The sequence below is a fragment of the Ranitomeya variabilis genome, chromosome 2 (genome assembly GCF_051348905.1).
Source record: "Ranitomeya variabilis isolate aRanVar5 chromosome 2, aRanVar5.hap1, whole genome shotgun sequence".
Classification (NCBI taxonomy): domain Eukaryota; kingdom Metazoa; phylum Chordata; class Amphibia; order Anura; family Dendrobatidae; genus Ranitomeya; species Ranitomeya variabilis.
Window position 1 is genome coordinate 673,661,737 of NC_135233.1, and position 17,385 is coordinate 673,679,121.

At 43.9% G+C, this 17,385-nt stretch overlaps 2 protein-coding genes across 3 annotated transcripts in view; one reads left to right on the forward strand and one right to left on the reverse strand.

Moving 5' to 3' along the window:
* The window catches only part of LOC143807585 (uncharacterized), a 138,670-nt gene that overhangs the window by 86,079 nt on the left and 35,206 nt on the right, over positions 1-17,385 (forward strand). The window contains exon 5 of the mRNA XM_077289281.1: positions 6,114-6,252. Within this exon, the coding sequence (XP_077145396.1) occupies positions 6,114-6,252 (139 nt within the window). The remainder of the gene's footprint in view (positions 1-6,113; positions 6,253-17,385) is intronic.
* LOC143807586 (uncharacterized) lies at positions 11,624-16,194 on the reverse strand. 2 transcript variants are annotated; one of them, XM_077289283.1, is made up of 6 exons: positions 14,413-16,194; positions 14,149-14,273; positions 13,341-13,549; positions 13,064-13,179; positions 12,848-12,989; positions 11,624-12,463 (listed from the first exon to the last, which is right to left on the reverse strand). In XM_077289283.1, exons 1-4 carry the CDS (start codon positions 14,495-14,497, stop codon positions 13,167-13,169), a joined length of 432 nt encoding a protein of 143 aa, XP_077145398.1. In that variant the 5' UTR covers positions 14,498-16,194; the 3' UTR covers positions 11,624-12,463; positions 12,848-12,989; positions 13,064-13,166. The 2 variants fall into 2 exon arrangements, with proteins under 2 accessions (XP_077145398.1, XP_077145397.1); XM_077289282.1 differs by having other exon boundaries at positions 12,848-13,179.

Consider the following 17,385-nt stretch of genomic DNA (forward strand, 5'->3'; position numbering starts at 1 on the left):
TGCATAGTACCACTCCTCCTGTCCTGTATATATACACTGCACAGTACCACTCCTCCTGTCCTGTATATATACACTGCACAGTACCACTCCTCCTGTCCTGTATATATACACTGCCCAGTACCCCTCCTCCTGTCCTGTATATATACACTGCACAGTACCACTCCTCCTGTCCTGTATATATACACTGCACAGTACCACTCCTCCTGTCCTGTGTATATACACTGCACAGTACCACTCCTCCTGTCCTGTATATATACACTGCACAGTACCACTCCTCCTGTCCTGTATATATACACTGCACAGTACCACTCCTCCTGTCCTGTGTATATACACTGCACAGTACCACTCCTCCTGTCCTGTATATATACACTGCATAGTACCACTCCTCCTGTCCTGTATATATACACTGCACAGTACCACTCCTCCTGTCCTGTATATATACACTGCACAGTACCACTCCTCCTGTCCTGTATATATACACTGCCCAGTACCCCTCCTCCTGTCCTGTATATATACACTGCACAGTACCACTCCTCCTGTCCTGTATATATACACTGCACAGTACCACTCCTCCTGTCCTGTGTATATACACTGCACAGTACCACTCCTCCTGTCCTGTATATATACACTGCACAGTACCACTCCTCCTGTCCTGTATATATACACTGCACAGCACCACTCCTCATGTCCTGTATATATACACTGCACAGCACCACTTCTCCTGTCCTGTATATATACACTGAACAATACCACTTCTCCTGCCCTTTTCTTAGAGAGGTGACATTAGTGTTTGGGAGGGTTAATATTGGTTTATTATTTTCAGTATTCCTATGGGAAAAAAATAAATATTGGAAAACCCATATAACCCCTTCCCGACCTGTGACACAGCGTATGCGTCATGAAAGTCGGTGCCGATCCGACCTGTGACGCATATGCTGTGTCACAGAATGATCGCGTCCCTGCAGATCGGGTGAAAGGGTTAACTCCCATTTCACCCGATCTGCAGGGACAGGGGGAGTGGTACTTTAGCCCAGGGGGGGTGGCTTACCCCCCCCCCCCCCCGTGGCTACGATCGCTCAGATTGGCTGTTGAAAGTGCAACAGCCAATCAGAGCGATTTGTAATATTTCACTATGAAAAGTGGTGAAATATTACAATCCAGCCATGGCCGATGCTGCAATATCATCGGCCATGGCTGGAAAACCTGATCTGCCCCCCCCCCCCCCACACCCACCGATCTCCTCCCCAGTCCTCCGTTATGTGGTCCGGTCCCCTCCGTCCGCCTGCCCGCTCCCCCGTCCTCCTGTCCGCTCCCTCCTTGCTCGGATCCACCCCCCCTTTGCTCCGATCACCCCCCCTGTGCTCCGATCCACCCCCCCACCACACCTTCATACTTACCGATCCTCCCGGTGTCCGTCCGTCTCCTCGCTGGGCGCCGCCATCTTCCAAAATGGTGGGCGCATGCACATTTTGATCACTGTGATAAAACCTATCACAGTGATCAAAATAAAAAAAATTGTAAATGAACCCCCCCCTTTATCACCCCCATAGGTAGGGACAACAATAAAATAAAAAAAATATATATATTTTTTTTCCCGGGTTAGGGTTAGGGCATTCTGGTCCTCTGTGGATTTTTCCACAGCGCATTTGATAAATCCGCAGTGAAAAACCGCTGCGGCCTTATCGCGGATTCAACGTGGTTTTTCTACGGATATCACTGCGGTTTAACAAATGCGGATTTCTATTGGAGCAGTTGTAAAACCGCTGCGGAATCCGCAAAAAGAAGTGACATGCTGCGGAATGTAAACCGCTGTGTTTCCGCGCAGTTTTTTCCGCAGCATGTGCACAGCGTTTTTTGTTTCCCATAGGTTTACATTGAACTATAAACTCAAGGGAAACTGCTGCGGACCCGCAGCTGCGGAAACGCTGCGGATCCGCAGCGTTTTCCGCAGCATGTGCACATAGCCTTAGAATTAGGCTATGTGCACACGGTGCGGATTTGGCTGCGGATCTGCAGCGGATTGGCTGCTGCGGATTCGTAGCAGATTTCCAACAGGTTTACAGTTCCATGTAAGCCTATGGAAAACCAAATCCGCTGTGCCCATGGTGCGGAAAATACCGCGCGGAAACGCTGCGTTGTATTTTCCGCAGCATTTCAATTCTTTGTGCAGATTCCGCAGCGTTTTACACCTGTTCCTCAATAGGAATCCGCACGTGAAATCCGCACAAAAACCACTGGAAATCCGTGGTAAATCCGCAGGTAAAACGCAGTGCCTTTTACCTGCGGATTTTTCAAAAATGGTGCGGAAAAATCTCACACGAATCCGCAACATGGGCACATAGCCTTAGGGTTAGGGTTGGAATTAGAGTTAGGGTTGGAAATAGGTTTAAGATTAGGCTTGTGGTTAGGGATATGGTTAGGGGTGTGTTGGGGTTAGGGTTGTGGTTAGGGTTGGGATTAGGGTTAGGGTTGGGATTAGGGTTAGGGGTGTGTTGGGGTTAGGGTTGTGGTTAGGGTTATGGCTAGAGTAGGGATTAAGGAAGGGGTGTGTTGGGGTTACTGTTGGAGTTAGAATTGAGAGGTTTCCACTGTTTAGGCACATCAGGGGTCTCCAAACGCAACATGGCGCCACCATTGATTCCAGCCAATCTTGCGTTCAAAAAGTCAAATGGTGCTCCCTCCCTTCCGAGCCCCAACGTGCGCCCAAACAGTAGTTTACCCCCACGTATGGAGTACCAGCATACTCGGGACAAACTGGGCAACAACTACTGGGGTACAATTTCATCTGTTACCCTTGTGAAAATAAAAAATTGCTTGCTAAAACATCATTTTTGAGGAAATAAAAATGATTTTTTATTTTCACAGCTCTGCGTTGTAAGCTTCTGTGAAGCACTTGGGGGTTCAAAGTGCTCACCACATATCTAGATAAGTTCCTTTGGGGGTCTAGTTTCTAAAATGGGGTCACTTGTGGGGGGTTTCTACTGTTTAGGTACATCAGGGGCTCTGCAAATGCAACGTGACGCCCGCAGACCATTCCATCAAAGTCTGCATTTCAAAACGTCACTACTTCCCTTCCGAGCCCCGGCATGTGCCCAAATAGTGGTTTACCCCCACATATGGGGTACCAGCATACTCGGGATAAACTGGGCAACAACTATTTTGGTCCAATTTCTCCTTTTACCCTTGTGAAAATAAAACATTGCTTGCTAAAACATAATTTTTGAGGAAAGAAAAATGATTTTTTATTTTCACAGCTCTGTGTTGTAAACTTCTGTGAAGCACTTGGGGGTTCAAAGTGCTCACCACATATCTGGATAAGTTCCATTGGGGGTCTAGTTTCCAAAATGGGGTCACTTGTGGGGGGTTTTACTGTTTAGGCACATCAGGGGCTCTGCAAACGCAACGTGACGCCCGCAGAGCTTTCCATCAAAGTCTGCATTTCAAAATGTCACTACTTCACTTCCGAGCCCCGGCATGTGCCCAAACAGTAGTTTACCCCCACATATGGGGTATCAGCGTACTCAGGAGATACTGTACAACAACTTTTGGGGACAAATTTCTCCTGTTACCCTTGGGAAAATAAAAAATTCCGGGCTAAAAAAATCATTTTTGAGAAAAGAAAAATTATTTTTTATTTTCATGGCTCTGCGTTATAAACTTCTGTGAAGCACTTTGTGGTTCAAAGTGCTCACCACACATCTAGATTAGTTCCTTGGGAGGTCTAGTTTTCAAAATGGGGTCACTTGTGGGGGAGCTCCAATGTTTAGGCACAGAGAAGCTCTCCAAACGCGACATGGTGTCCGCTAATGATTGGAGCTAATTTTCCATTCAAAAAGCCAAATGGCGTGCCATCCCTTCCGAGCCCTGCCGTGTGCCCAAACAGTGGTTTACCCCCACATATGGGGTATCAGCGTACTCAGGACAAACAGGACAACAACATATGGGTTCCAATTTCCCCTGTTACCCTTGGAAAAATAAAAAATTCCGGGCTAAAAATCATTTTTGAGGAAAGAAATTTTTTTTTTTATTTTCACGGCTCTGCGTTATAAACTTCCGTGAAGCACCTAGGGGTTTAAAGTGCTCACTATGCATCTAGATAAGTTCCTTGGGGGGTCTAGTTTCCAAAATGGGGTCACTTGTGGGGGAGCTCCAATGTTTAGGCACACAGGGGCTCTCCAAACGCGACATGATCTACGCTAATGATTGGAGCAAATTTTCCATTCAAAAAGTCAAATGGCGCGCCTTCCCTTCCGAGCCTTGCCGTGCGCCCAAACAGTGGTTTACCCCCACATATGAGATATCGGCGTACTCAGGAGAAATTGCCCAACAAATTTTAGGATCCATTTTATCCTGTTGCCCATGTGAAAATGAAGAAATTGAGGCTAAAAGAATTTTTTTGTGAAAAAAAAGTACTTTTTCATTTTTACGGATCAATTTGTGAAGCACCTGGGGGTTTAAAGTGCTCACTATGCATCTAGATAAGTTCCTTAAGGCGCGTCTAGTTTCCAAATTGGGGTCACTTGTGGGGGAGCTCCAATGTTTAGGCACACAGGGGCTCTCCAAACGCGACATGGTGTTCGCTAAAGATTGGAGCCAAATTTTCATTCAAAAAGTCAAATGGCGCTCCTTCCCTTCCGTGCGCCCAAACAGTGGTTTACCCCCACATATGAGGTATCAGCGTACTCAGGACAAATTGGAAAATAACTTTCCTCATCCAGTTTTTCCTTTTACCCTTGGGAAAATAAAAAAATTGTTGCTAAAAGATCATTTTTGTGACTAAAAAGTTAAATGTTCATTTTTTCCTTCCATGTTGCTTCTGCTGCTGTGAAACACCTGAAGGGTTAACAAACTTCTTGAATGTGGTTTTGAGCACCTTGAGGGGTGTAGTTTTTAGAATGGTGTCACTTTGGGGTATTTTCAGCCATATAGAACCCTCAAACTGACTTCAAATGTGAGGTGGTCCCTAAAAAAAATGGTTTTGTAAATTTTGTTGTAAATATGAGAAATCACTGGTCAAATTTTAACCCTTATAACTTCCTAGCAAAAAAAAATTTTGTTTCCAAAATTGTGCTGATGTAAAGTAGACATGTGGCAAATGTTATTTATTAACTATTTTTTGTCGCATAACTCTCTGATTTAACAGAATAAAAATTCAAAATGTGAAAATTGCGAAATTTTCAAAATTTTTGCCAAATTTCCGTTTTTTTCACAAATAAACGCAGAAATTATCGACCTAAATTTACCACTAACATGAAGACCAATATGTCATGAAAAAACAATCTCAGAATCGCTAGGATCCATTGAAGCGTTCCTGAGTTATTACCTCATAAAGGGACACTGGTCAGAATTGCAAAAAACGGCCAGGTCATTAAGGTCAAAATAGGCTGGGTCATGAAGGGGTTAAATAGATTATGCCAATTAATCCCCTATCCCAAGAACGTTTCAGTCGCTAGGGTCTGACCCCTGGGACCCCCATGATCCCGAGAACCGGCACTCTAACGAGCACCATGTAAATGGAGCTGTGGTCGAACATGCACACTGCAGCGCCATTCACACATGGCTCTTCAAATAACGCCTTTAAGAGGAGTGTTGAGGGGCATGACAAAGTATAGCAAAATACACTGATCGGGTGTTGGGGGAGTTTTATAGTATGTGGGCTGGTTGGGTTTGTGTGGCAGGGCTGCCTTTTTGTCCCAGTTCAGCCATGTGCACACGTCCAGTTGGCATGTGACCCCATGCATGCAAATCACATCGTTGTGGTCTGACACCCGCCCGTTCCTGGCGCTGGCACCTGAGAATCCTGACAGCTTGCAATGTGCGCTCTGTGAGCTTTGATAAGTCTGCAATCACATAGAGTGACTGCAGGCTTGATCAACAAGCCTGTGTAACTAATTTAAGGATAAGTCATCAATATCATAGTATGGACATTCCCTATAATCTAATCTGGTATAGCCATCATGAAGTTTAACATTATGTATGGTTAATGCGTGAACTAACATTACATGATAAGTCTGATTATTATGTGTAAACATATAAATATGAAATAAATTCATTACATTTGCTGCTTTCAGTACTATCCTACCAAAATACTTTTAAACTTTTATGTTTTCCAGTTGATTAAGACTGAAAACACAGAGGAGACAAAATGGAATATTACAGATATGCCACTTGGGAACTACTGCATCACTGTAAATATGAAGTATGGGGAAATCACAAGTCGCTCGAGTCCATATGAATGTGTAGAAATAAAAGGTATGATGTTCACTTTGGTCACTTTAAAGGAAAATGTAAACTTCAGTGGAGCCCTTTTATTCTGCAAATATTTTTGTCTCATTTGTTAAATTAGAACTTTGTCATGTAAAGTGTACAACCACTCAGTAAAGGCTGTCAGTCACTGAGTGAGACCATTATCTTTCTCTGGAGACCCACTAACTTCCACCAAGAGATTTAAAGGGATTACGGTATATGTGGGTAGAAAAGATCTGTGGTTTTTTTTAATCTATTTAAAATGTACGATATAGGTGATTTAAGTTGATTTAGACCCAGCGGATCGAATGAATAGATGCAGTAGAATATTTGGCATGATTGTGATAGCATTCATTAATCCAAATGCCTAATTATACTATGTGGCTTGTTGTTTCTCCCGACAAGCAGATCTTAGTTGAAATACCAAGAAGAAAAAATTGTGGAATTATTGTAATCACAGGATAGATAAACATGTTACTGATATGCAGATGATGAAAAAATTGAAACAAAACTTTCAAAACATTTTGGGATATATTACGTATTGACTATGAGCGCCATGTGCAGAAATACCCACACTTACACACCTTGGCTGCTATCAATGAGATTAAAGTCTGTCTGATGAATGCTCTTCCACTTTGAATGTATTTGGGCACAGAAATCATCAAGATCCACTGCTGGCAGCTTCCTCTGTAATTGATGACCAATGACATTCCAGAAGTGCTCGATGGGAGACAAGTCTAGAGATGTTGCAGGCTATGGTAGCACATTTAGACCACCCAAGATGCTCATAATAGCACGAGCAACATTTGCCCTGCCATTGTTCTTTTGAAAAATGCAATGTTAAGGCAGATGGGGACCTAACACTGCCCCCCCCCATGGTTGTCATCCTGGTTCTCCTATTAGACTCAGCCTGAGACTTGGTCCAGTGGAATGCCTGTTAGTTTTATGAGGACAGGCATAATACATGGCAATACAGTAATATTGCAGTGTGTTATAAGAGAGGTCAAGCTCATTCAAGTTCAAGTTTCCAAGTGGGGATGAAAATATAAAGTAAAAAACAAATTAAAGAAATTGTAAATACAAATATAAAACTACAAATAAATAAATACTACAAAACCTACAAATTAAATACAAATTAGACTTTATCCTTTTATCCATTTCTTATTATGTAAACAAAAAAAATCAAATAAAAAACCCAAAGTGGTAGTACAACATTCTTAATGACTCCAGTGATAGAAATGTCACATTAGTTAACCCAGGGGCGGACACAGACAGCTTGGGGCCCCTGTGCAGGAAATGTGTCTGGGCCCATCTCCTTTTAAGGCGACAAAGATATATATATATATGTATGTGTGTGTGTGGGTGTGTGTATATATATATATATACATACATATATATCTACAGTATATACACACATACATACATTCATACATACTAAGGGACTGTGCTATACATAAGTGAGTACACTATATACTAAGGGACTGTGTTAGACATAATAATCGATAATAACATCTTCCTCCACCTCCCGGTTCCTAAATCCATTATAAATCCCCTTTCCTCCCATCCCAATCCCCCACACCCCTCATTGTCCTCCTTCCCCTGCTTCCCATTATTGTCCTCTCCCCCACCCCCCTGAATGCCCCCTTTACCACCTCCATTATCGCTTTATCCCCACCACCCCATTATTGCCCATTCACCACCTCCATCATCTCCTCCTCCCCCACAACCCCTATCATTGCCCTCTCCGTCAACCCAATCATTGCCTTCCGCCCCATCACCCCCTTCATTGGCCTCTCCTCCACCTACACACACACACACAGCACCATTCACCTCTCTGCATACACACACATTGATGTCATTCAGCCGCTGCTGTGTGATACAGGAAGTGAGGGCAGTAAGCAGGACGGATCCATTCCCTGCAGCTCCACTCCACTGACATTTTCTCCTGCAGGCCGCGGAGCTGCAGGGCTTGCTCCCAGCCCACCGCACATAAGGGCAATCTGGCCAGGGACCCTCCAGAGCCTCGGGGCCGGATAAACTGGCCAGATTGGACTCAATATTAGCTGCCCTGCAGGCAGGGCCGGTATAAGGCAAAGTTTAAATGGGGCCCCAAATGCTAGCATATTGCACATCACACAGAAGCATTTCGGTTGTATTTACAAGTGCTGAGTTCAGGCCACTAAATGAGTGTGATTGACAATATTGACGTCGTTCAACGCTTGTTTCCTGGCCTCTTTCCACCGTCTGAGTAAGAATGATGGGGACAGAATGATCACTAATAGATCACTAACAGATCACCATACAGGATCATGCTATCAGCAGCACATCTACAGTTTACACCGACGATGTGCTGCTGAGAACAATGATTTCTGTTTCGGCATAAACAATCCAATCACTCGATGAATATGCAGCATTTTGCTTGTTTAGTATAATACACCGCATAGTACTCCATGTGTTATAATGTGAATTACAGTCCTCCATATTGTAAAATGCACACCGCATAGTCCTCCATATAATATAATATGCCCCATAGTCCTCCATATAGCATAATACACTCCTCAGTCCTCCATATAGTATTATACACTTCCTATAGTCCTCCATATAGTATAATACACTCCCTATAGTACTCCATATATTAAAATACACTGCTCAGTCCTCCACACAGTATAATACACTCCTCATAGTGTTCCATATAGTATAATGCACCGCCATAGTCATCCATGTAGTACAATTCACTTCCCATAGTATGATGCACGGCCCATAGTCCTCTATATTGTAAAATACACACCCCATAGTCTTCCATATAATATAATATGCCCCATAGCCCTCCATATAATATAATATGCCCCATAGTCCTCCATATATTAAAATACACTGCTCAGTCCTCCACATAGTATAATACACTCCTCATAGTGCTCCATATAGTATAATGCACCGCCATCATCATCCTTGTCATAATACAATTCACTTCCGGAAGTATAATACACCCCATAGTTCTTCATATAGTATAATGTATTCCCCATAGTCATCAATACAGTATAATGCAGCCCACATATAGTATAATGCAGCCACCCCATAGAGCATAATGCAACCACCCCACAGAGTATAATGTAACCCCCATAGAATATAATGCAGCCCCCCTCATATAGTATAATGTAGTCTCCTCAGAGAGTATGATGCAATCACCCCTCATAGAATATAAATATAATACAGCCCCCGATAGAATATAATGTAGCCCCGAATAGAATAGAATACAGCCCACCTCCCCATAGAGTATAATGTAGCCCCAAAGAGTATGATACAATCCTCCCTCATAAAATCTAATATAGCCCCCCATAGAATATAAAACAGCCCACCTCCCCATAGTATATAATGGAGCTCCCCATAAAATATAATGCAGCCCCCATATTATATAACAGCATACATATAATGGAAAGGGGGCACCACGGATCATGGGATACCACCAGGACCTGAGACATATGAGCATACACAAAAGGTGAAACAGACAAGGTCCTAAGAAAGGGGATCACCACAACAAGGAAATGGCGAAAAATTATATATACACAGCTTTATTGAAATATATATACAAACAAGGGTAACAAACACATGGACATATAAAAACACTTAAAAAGCATGCAAATGCTATACACAACAGCCCCTAATACGGCCGTACCCCACATAGGACTCGAGTCATGTACATATGATGTAATTACCTAGAACCAAATTGCTCATAGAATGAAAGAAATAGGCCAAGCTACCTGGGCACTCCCCTGGGTACTGCAAATGGGAACAGACCACTAATAGTGTGAATGCAAAATAGCAAGAGTATAAAGCCCACATAGACATACAAATCCCTGCACTGCAAGTGCTAGATAAGGGACACACATGCACAAACCTGCCTAGCAAGTAGAGACGACAGGTGTGTACATAACGGTACATAAATGTCAAGCAGCAAAAAATATATCAGCATAATGCCTCAATAGCATGTGACTAACTATCTAACATGCCACTATACAGAAAAATAGCACCAAGATAGTGTGAGCTGTAGAGATAGCATATTACCCAGGGCACATGATGCCCAAGCCTATAGCGCCTGGAAAAAGAGTCCTAATGTGGGCTACAAGGAGACCCAACGCGTATCGCCACCACACCGGGCAGCTTCGTCAGGGGTAATTTAAAGACCAAGTACTTGCCCCTTATATAACACATAAATGAATAGCATTACCATAATCAGCTGTGCTGCTGCTAGATCGGCCGCATGGAGTAGTATGAGTCACACCAACATGGAGAATCTCCCCCATCTGAGCATGCTCCGGCATCGAACGCTGATTGGTGTGAAAATACAGTTGCCGGGGAGACAAGAAATGCTTCCAGAGTTTAACCCTTCGGTATGAGGGAGCCACTACATGCACCACGCTGCAATGTAATCCATAACTGCAGCAAATGCAAGTGCCGGCTGGCACATACCGATCAGATGTCAGTGTCACACATGTGCAGCCTGGAGCAATGCTGGGATCGCTCTACACAGGCTCCTGTCGCATATTAATGAATGCCCAAACCGAATAATCCAGGCAATCAAAGCACACAAAATCGTTTGAAAAATAGAGGTGCCCACACAGTATAAAACATAATGTATCCACCATATTGGCTATGCAAAGGACCATAGGATACCAGTAGGATGAATGAGCGCAAATTACGCTACATAAATCCAACCAGTAAACCACTACTAACCCATATGTTCAGAAACTGCGTAACGATCGCACAGCGCATGCTCCTGCGCCGCATAGTGATAGAAACCTGCAAAAAATATCAGAGCTGTCAAGACGCATTAAGATGAGCCAAATACACTGTATGAGCTGTCATACTGCCAATAAAGTATGTGAGCGCTAATGCCATGAGAGGGAACCGCTCCATGCACCACGCTACGATACCACCCATAGATGCAGCAAGTACAAGCGCCAGCTAGCACATACCGATCAGATGCTGTTGCCACATAAGTATAGCCTGGAGCAATACTGAGATCGCTCTACACAGGCTCCTGCGTCGTATAATAAGAAATACCCAAAATTACCCAGGCAATCAGGATGCCATTCAGTGAGCACTTCAAAGTAGAAGTGTCCACACAGTGTAAAACGCATCCACTGCAGTAACTGTGCAGGAATGCAATAAAACACCAAACGAATGAATGCATGCAGCCAACGCTACATAACTAACCAGTTAACCCCCTCATGTCCTGTGTGTTCAGGAGCAGCGTAACAATCACACTGCGCATACTCCTACGCTGCATAGCGTTAGGAGCCTGTATAGAATAACCAGGACTATCAAAATGCTTTAGATGGACCCTATTTACTGTAGGGTTACACCCTAACCCCATAGAATGAAAAATACATTAACGCACATGAACTTGCAACGATATTATAATGGAAGGTACACAGTGGACAAGAAACTCACAGACTATCAAAGATATAGTAGAGGTGCCAAATATTAAAGGGCATTTACAGCAAACCCCACGACTATACCCGAAAGGCCTTATTAAGTGTAGTGGCACAGGGGAGCCAATCTGAATACCCGAATATCCTGGCCCTAAGATGAAAAACAGTGGTACACTTAGGGATTAGAGAACACAAAGACCCCCTATAGATATACAGTACCTCATGAAGGAGTAATCTTTATTGCGCCCACCAACATATACTCATGAATACAGGGACAAAAAATCGTAGATACCATAGTAGAGACTCATATTGCCCCCTGCAACCACGGACACCATAGGTGGTACAGAAAGACATATAGGTCGCTATAGTAGATAACCCAGGGGAGGCCAATTCAATCAGGTTTGTTTGTAAAACCCTGTAAATAGAAGGTCCTCATTGAGACCAAAAGGAGTTAGACAATTAAGATCGAAAATCCATCTAGATTCACGCCTCAAAAGTTCCAGGGTGACATTGCCCCCTCTAATGTTCGTTTGAACGCCCTCCAATCCAAGTATCTTGGTATCCACCAGTTGGGAGTTATGTTCGTCCAGGTAGTGTGTAGCCACTGACGTTAAAGTCTTTCCTTTAGCCTTATCCGCTTTAGCCATGGAAATATTTGAGAAGTGTTGCTGTATGCGTTTCCTCAACTCCTGTGTAGTCTGTCCGACATACACCTTACGGCACGGGCATATCAAAGCGTACACCAGGTTCCGAGATTTGCAATTGAAGTAAGCCTTAGTGGAGATCTGTAAAGGCAAAGTGGGCAAGGTAATAACTCTATCACCAACCATATAGGGACAAACATTACAATTCCCACAAGGGAATGTACCCGTGAGTCTGACCCCCCTATTCAACCTCTTGGTTGGCCGCTGAAAATGGCTATGGCTCAAACAGTCCCTCAAATTTTTAGCCCTCCTAGCTATTAGACTCGGTTGAGTAGCAATGTGTGGTTGCAATCTGACCTCACTACGCAAAATACCCCAATATTTGGAGAGGATATTTCTTACATCCGTCCACTGGTTATTATAGGCCGTAATAACCCCCAATGGTTTAACAGATGTCTTAGCACGAGGATGTAAGAGAACCGACCTGTCGCTATCTCTTGCTGCAACAAAAGCGCGAGAGATTACCTTGTGTGGGTATCCACGTTCACGAAAGCGTGTAGTGAGTTCCCGAGAGCATCTGTCGAAGTCATCTTGCTGGCTACAGTTCCTCTTGACTCTGAAAAACTGTCCTCTCGGAATGCCTGTCTTCAAATGTTGAGGATGGAAACTATTGAAGTGGAGGAGACTATTAGTAGCTGTAGGCTTCCGATACAAGGTGGTATTGATTTTTGTCTCCCTCACACTCAGTTTAAGGTCCAGGAATTCAATATCCACTTGGGAGTAATGAGATGTCAATCGGATGTTCCATGGATTTTCATTTAGTGTCTTGACAAATTCCTGACACTCATCCAGGGTGCCTGTCCAGAGGAATAGAACATCATCAATATATCGAAGCCACTTGATAACATATTTGGCATACCCCTCCAGACAGTACACCCTGGTAGCCTCCCACCACCCCAAAAAGAGGTTGGCATAAGCCGGGGCACAGCGAGCCCCCATAGCCGTGCCCCTCACTTGCCTATAGAAGACACGGTCAAAGGTGAAGAAGTTCCTATCCAGGATAAACAGCAGCAGATCCAACAGAAACGAATCGTGTCTCCTATCCCCCGATGAATTCAAGTCCAGAAAATACGCTACAGCTTGTGTCCCCAACTCATGGCTTATACACGTGTAAAGGGACTCCACATCCAGGGTCACCAGCCACGTGTTGGGAGGAACCTCGAAGTCCTGCAGCAATGAAATCAGAGATGTTGAGTCCTTGACATACGATTGTAAATCAAGGACCAGGGGCTGAAGAAAAAAGTCAATGTAGGTGCAGGGACGCTCAAGTAGTCCCCCTATCCCCGACACTATAGGCCTGCCCGGTGGAACCTCCAACGACTTATGGACCTTGGGGAGCATGTAAAAGGTCGGGGTCCTAGGATGTTGGGTGGTCAAAAACTCTCTCTCACGTTTATTAATGATGTTATATGTAAACGCATTATCTAACAGCCGGTTTAATTTAGCTTGAAAAGCACCTGTAGGGTCAGAGGGAAGGACTTGATAACACTCTGTGTTGCGTAATTGACGCATAGCTTCCTGGACATAGAGGTTAACTGGCCAAATGACCAAATTGCCCCCCTTGTCCGCCTCCCGAATAACGAAGTCCCTATTGGACCCCAGCCGTGCTATGATGGCCTGTTCGTCTTTACTGATATTCCTGCTCCTGGTAGGGTCTAGTTTCAATTGATGTACCTCCCTACATACAGCATCAAAGAAACATTGCACAGCCGGGCATAATGCAAACGAGGGGGTGGCCTGAGATGGTAATCGTCCAGTAAACTTACGTCTAGTATGACCTTCCTCCCCTTCGTCCAGCAGATCCAATAAATCCCGCAGTATCTGTCTATCACACGTGGAGAGATCATCCAATGCTGCAGAGCGATGAAACAGAACCTTAAATGTAAGCTGTCTGCAAAACAGGTAAACGTCCTTAATAAAGGTGAATTTGTCCAGGCCACTAGTTGGGCAAAAAGATAGCCCCTTCTCCAATACTGTAACCTCAGCCTCCGATAGATTATATGTGGACAAGTTTATGATTTGTAGCTTACCAGCAGCTGGTGGACACCGTGAATCCATATCTAGTATTGGCGTTTCCTGTATTGCCGTGTCTCTCGCTGGTTCCTGGGCGACCATGCCTTGTAATTCTTGGTTCGTTTTCTCTGTGCCGTGTCTCTTCCTGCGGCCCCTCCTGTGGCGCTTTCGACGTCGCTCGGGCCCGAGGATAAAAAATCATCGCTAGATTGTATATCAGGCGTAGTGATGGTACTGGCAGCTATCGTGCCTTCTGGTGCACCAAACCTTTTATTTCCTCTGTGCACCCACCTGTAAGCTCGACCATTTTTAAAATCAAGTTGGTCTCTCCTATATTTCTGCTTTTTCTTGGCTATAACCTCTTTTTCAAAGCTATCTATCGTATTTTTAAGTTGAGCTTGAAAGGGTTCAACCAGTGTGGTTCTGTCAAATTTGAGAAGTTTCTCCTCACAAGATTTGATTTTGTCTCTCAATGTTCTCAATACACCCTGATCATGCTCCAATAGCATGTCAATTAGAATATGAGAGCATTTCAACAATCCAGACTCCCAAATATTTTGAAACCCAGATTCCACTTCCCATGCCGGGAAAATCTGTACCCTAAGGCCTCTGGGAACCAGTCCCGCTTTCTTGTATCCTTCTAGTGATTTAACGTTCCACCAAGATTTAGTGAGTGCCTTATGCAAACTGGTGAGTTCTCTAGTAACAATTTGAAAATCATCATTGTCACCCCTACTACCGGGGTCATCCCCATAGTCATCATTAAAAATACCACTGGCCTGACTACTCCATGCAGCCTCTCGTGCTGCCAAATCCATAGTAATACAATATCCTATCAAACAAGATATGGGAAATAGTAATAATAATAATGAAAAGGTTACTCAGACTACCGTGTGCCAACACCCAGAAGATGTGGTCAAAGGAGACACCACATGAACACAATCAGTATACATATAATGGAAAGGGGGCACCACGGATCATGGGATACCACCAGGACCTGAGACATATGAGCATACACAAAAGGTGAAACAGACAAGGTCCTAAGAAAGGGGATCACCACAACAAGGAAATGGCGAAAAATTATATATACACAGCTTTATTGAAATATATATACAAACAAGGGTAACAAACACATGGACATATAAAAACACTTAAAAAGCATGCAAATGCTATACACAACAGCCCCTAATACGGCCGTACCCCACATAGGACTCGAGTCATGTACATATGATGTAATTACCTAGAACCAAATTGCTCATAGAATGAAAGAAATAGGCCAAGCTACCTGGGCACTCCCCTGGGTACTGCAAATGGGAACAGACCACTAATAGTGTGAATGCAAAATAGCAAGAGTATAAAGCCCACATAGACATACAAATCCCTGCACTGCAAGTGCTAGATAAGGGACACACATGCACAAACCTGCCTAGCAAGTAGAGACGACAGGTGTGTACATAACGGTACATAAATGTCAAGCAGCAAAAAATATATCAGCATAATGCCTCAATAGCATGTGACTAACTATCTAACATGCCACTATACAGAAAAATAGCACCAAGATAGTGTGAGCTGTAGAGATAGCATATTACCCAGGGCACATGATGCCCAAGCCTATAGCGCCTGGAAAAAGAGTCCTAATGTGGGCTACAAGGAGACCCAACGCGTATCGCCACCACACCGGGCAGCTTCGTCAGGGGTAATTTAAAGACCAAGTACTTGCCCCTTATATAACACATAAATGAATAGCATTACCATAATCAGCTGTGCTGCTGCTAGATCGGCCGCATGGAGTAGTATGAGTCACACCAACATGGAGAATCTCCCCCATCTGAGCATGCTCCGGCATCGAACGCTGATTGGTGTGAAAATACAGTTTCCGGGGAGACAAGAAATGCTTCCAGAGTTTAACCCTTCGGTATGAGGGAGCCACTACATGCACCACGCTGCAATGTAATCCATAACTGCAGCAAATGCAAGTGCCGGCTGGCACATACCGATCAGATGTCAGTGTCACACATGTGCAGCCTGGAGCAATGCTGGGATCGCTCTACACAGGCTCTCAAATATTTCCATGGCTAAAGCGGATAAGGCTAAAGGAAAGACTTTAACGTCAGTGGCTACACACTACCTGGACGAACATAACTCCCAACTGGTGGATACCAAGATACTTGGATTGGAGGGCGTTCAAACGAACATTAGAGGGGGCAATGTCACCCTGGAACTTTTGAGGCGTGAATCTAGATGGATTTTCGATCTTAATTGTCTAACTCCTTTTGGTCTCAATGAGGACCTTCTATTTACAGGGTTTTACAAACAAACCTGATTGAATTGGCCTCCCCTGGGTTATCTACTATAGCGACCTATATGTCTTTCTGTACCACCTATGGTGTCCGTGGTTGCAGGGGGCAATATGAGTCTCTACTATGGTATCTACGATTTTTTGTCCCTGTATTCATGAGTATATGTTGGTGGGCGCAATAAAGATTACTCCTTCATGAGGTACTGTATATCTATAGGGGGTCTTTGTGTTCTCTAATCCCTAAGTGTACCACTGTTTTTCATCTTAGGGCCAGGATATTCGGGTATTCAGATTGGCTCCCCTGTGCCACTACACTTAATAAGGCCTTTCGGGTATAGTCGTGGGGTTTGCTGTAAATGCCCTTTAATATTTGGCACCTCTACTATATCTTTGATAGTCTGTGAGTTTCTTGTCCACTGTGTACCTTCCATTATAATATCGTTGCAAGTTCATGTGCGTTAATGTATTTTTCATTCTATGGGGTTAGGGTGTAACCCTACAGTAAATAGGGTCCATCTAAAGCATTTTGATAGTCCTGGTTATTCTATACAGGCTCCTAACGCTATGCAGCGTAGGAGTATGCGCAGTGTGATTGTTACGCTGCTCCTGAACACACAGGACATGAGGGGGTTAACTGGTTAGTTATGTAGCGTTGGCTGCATGCATTCATTCGTTTGGTGTTTTATTGCAT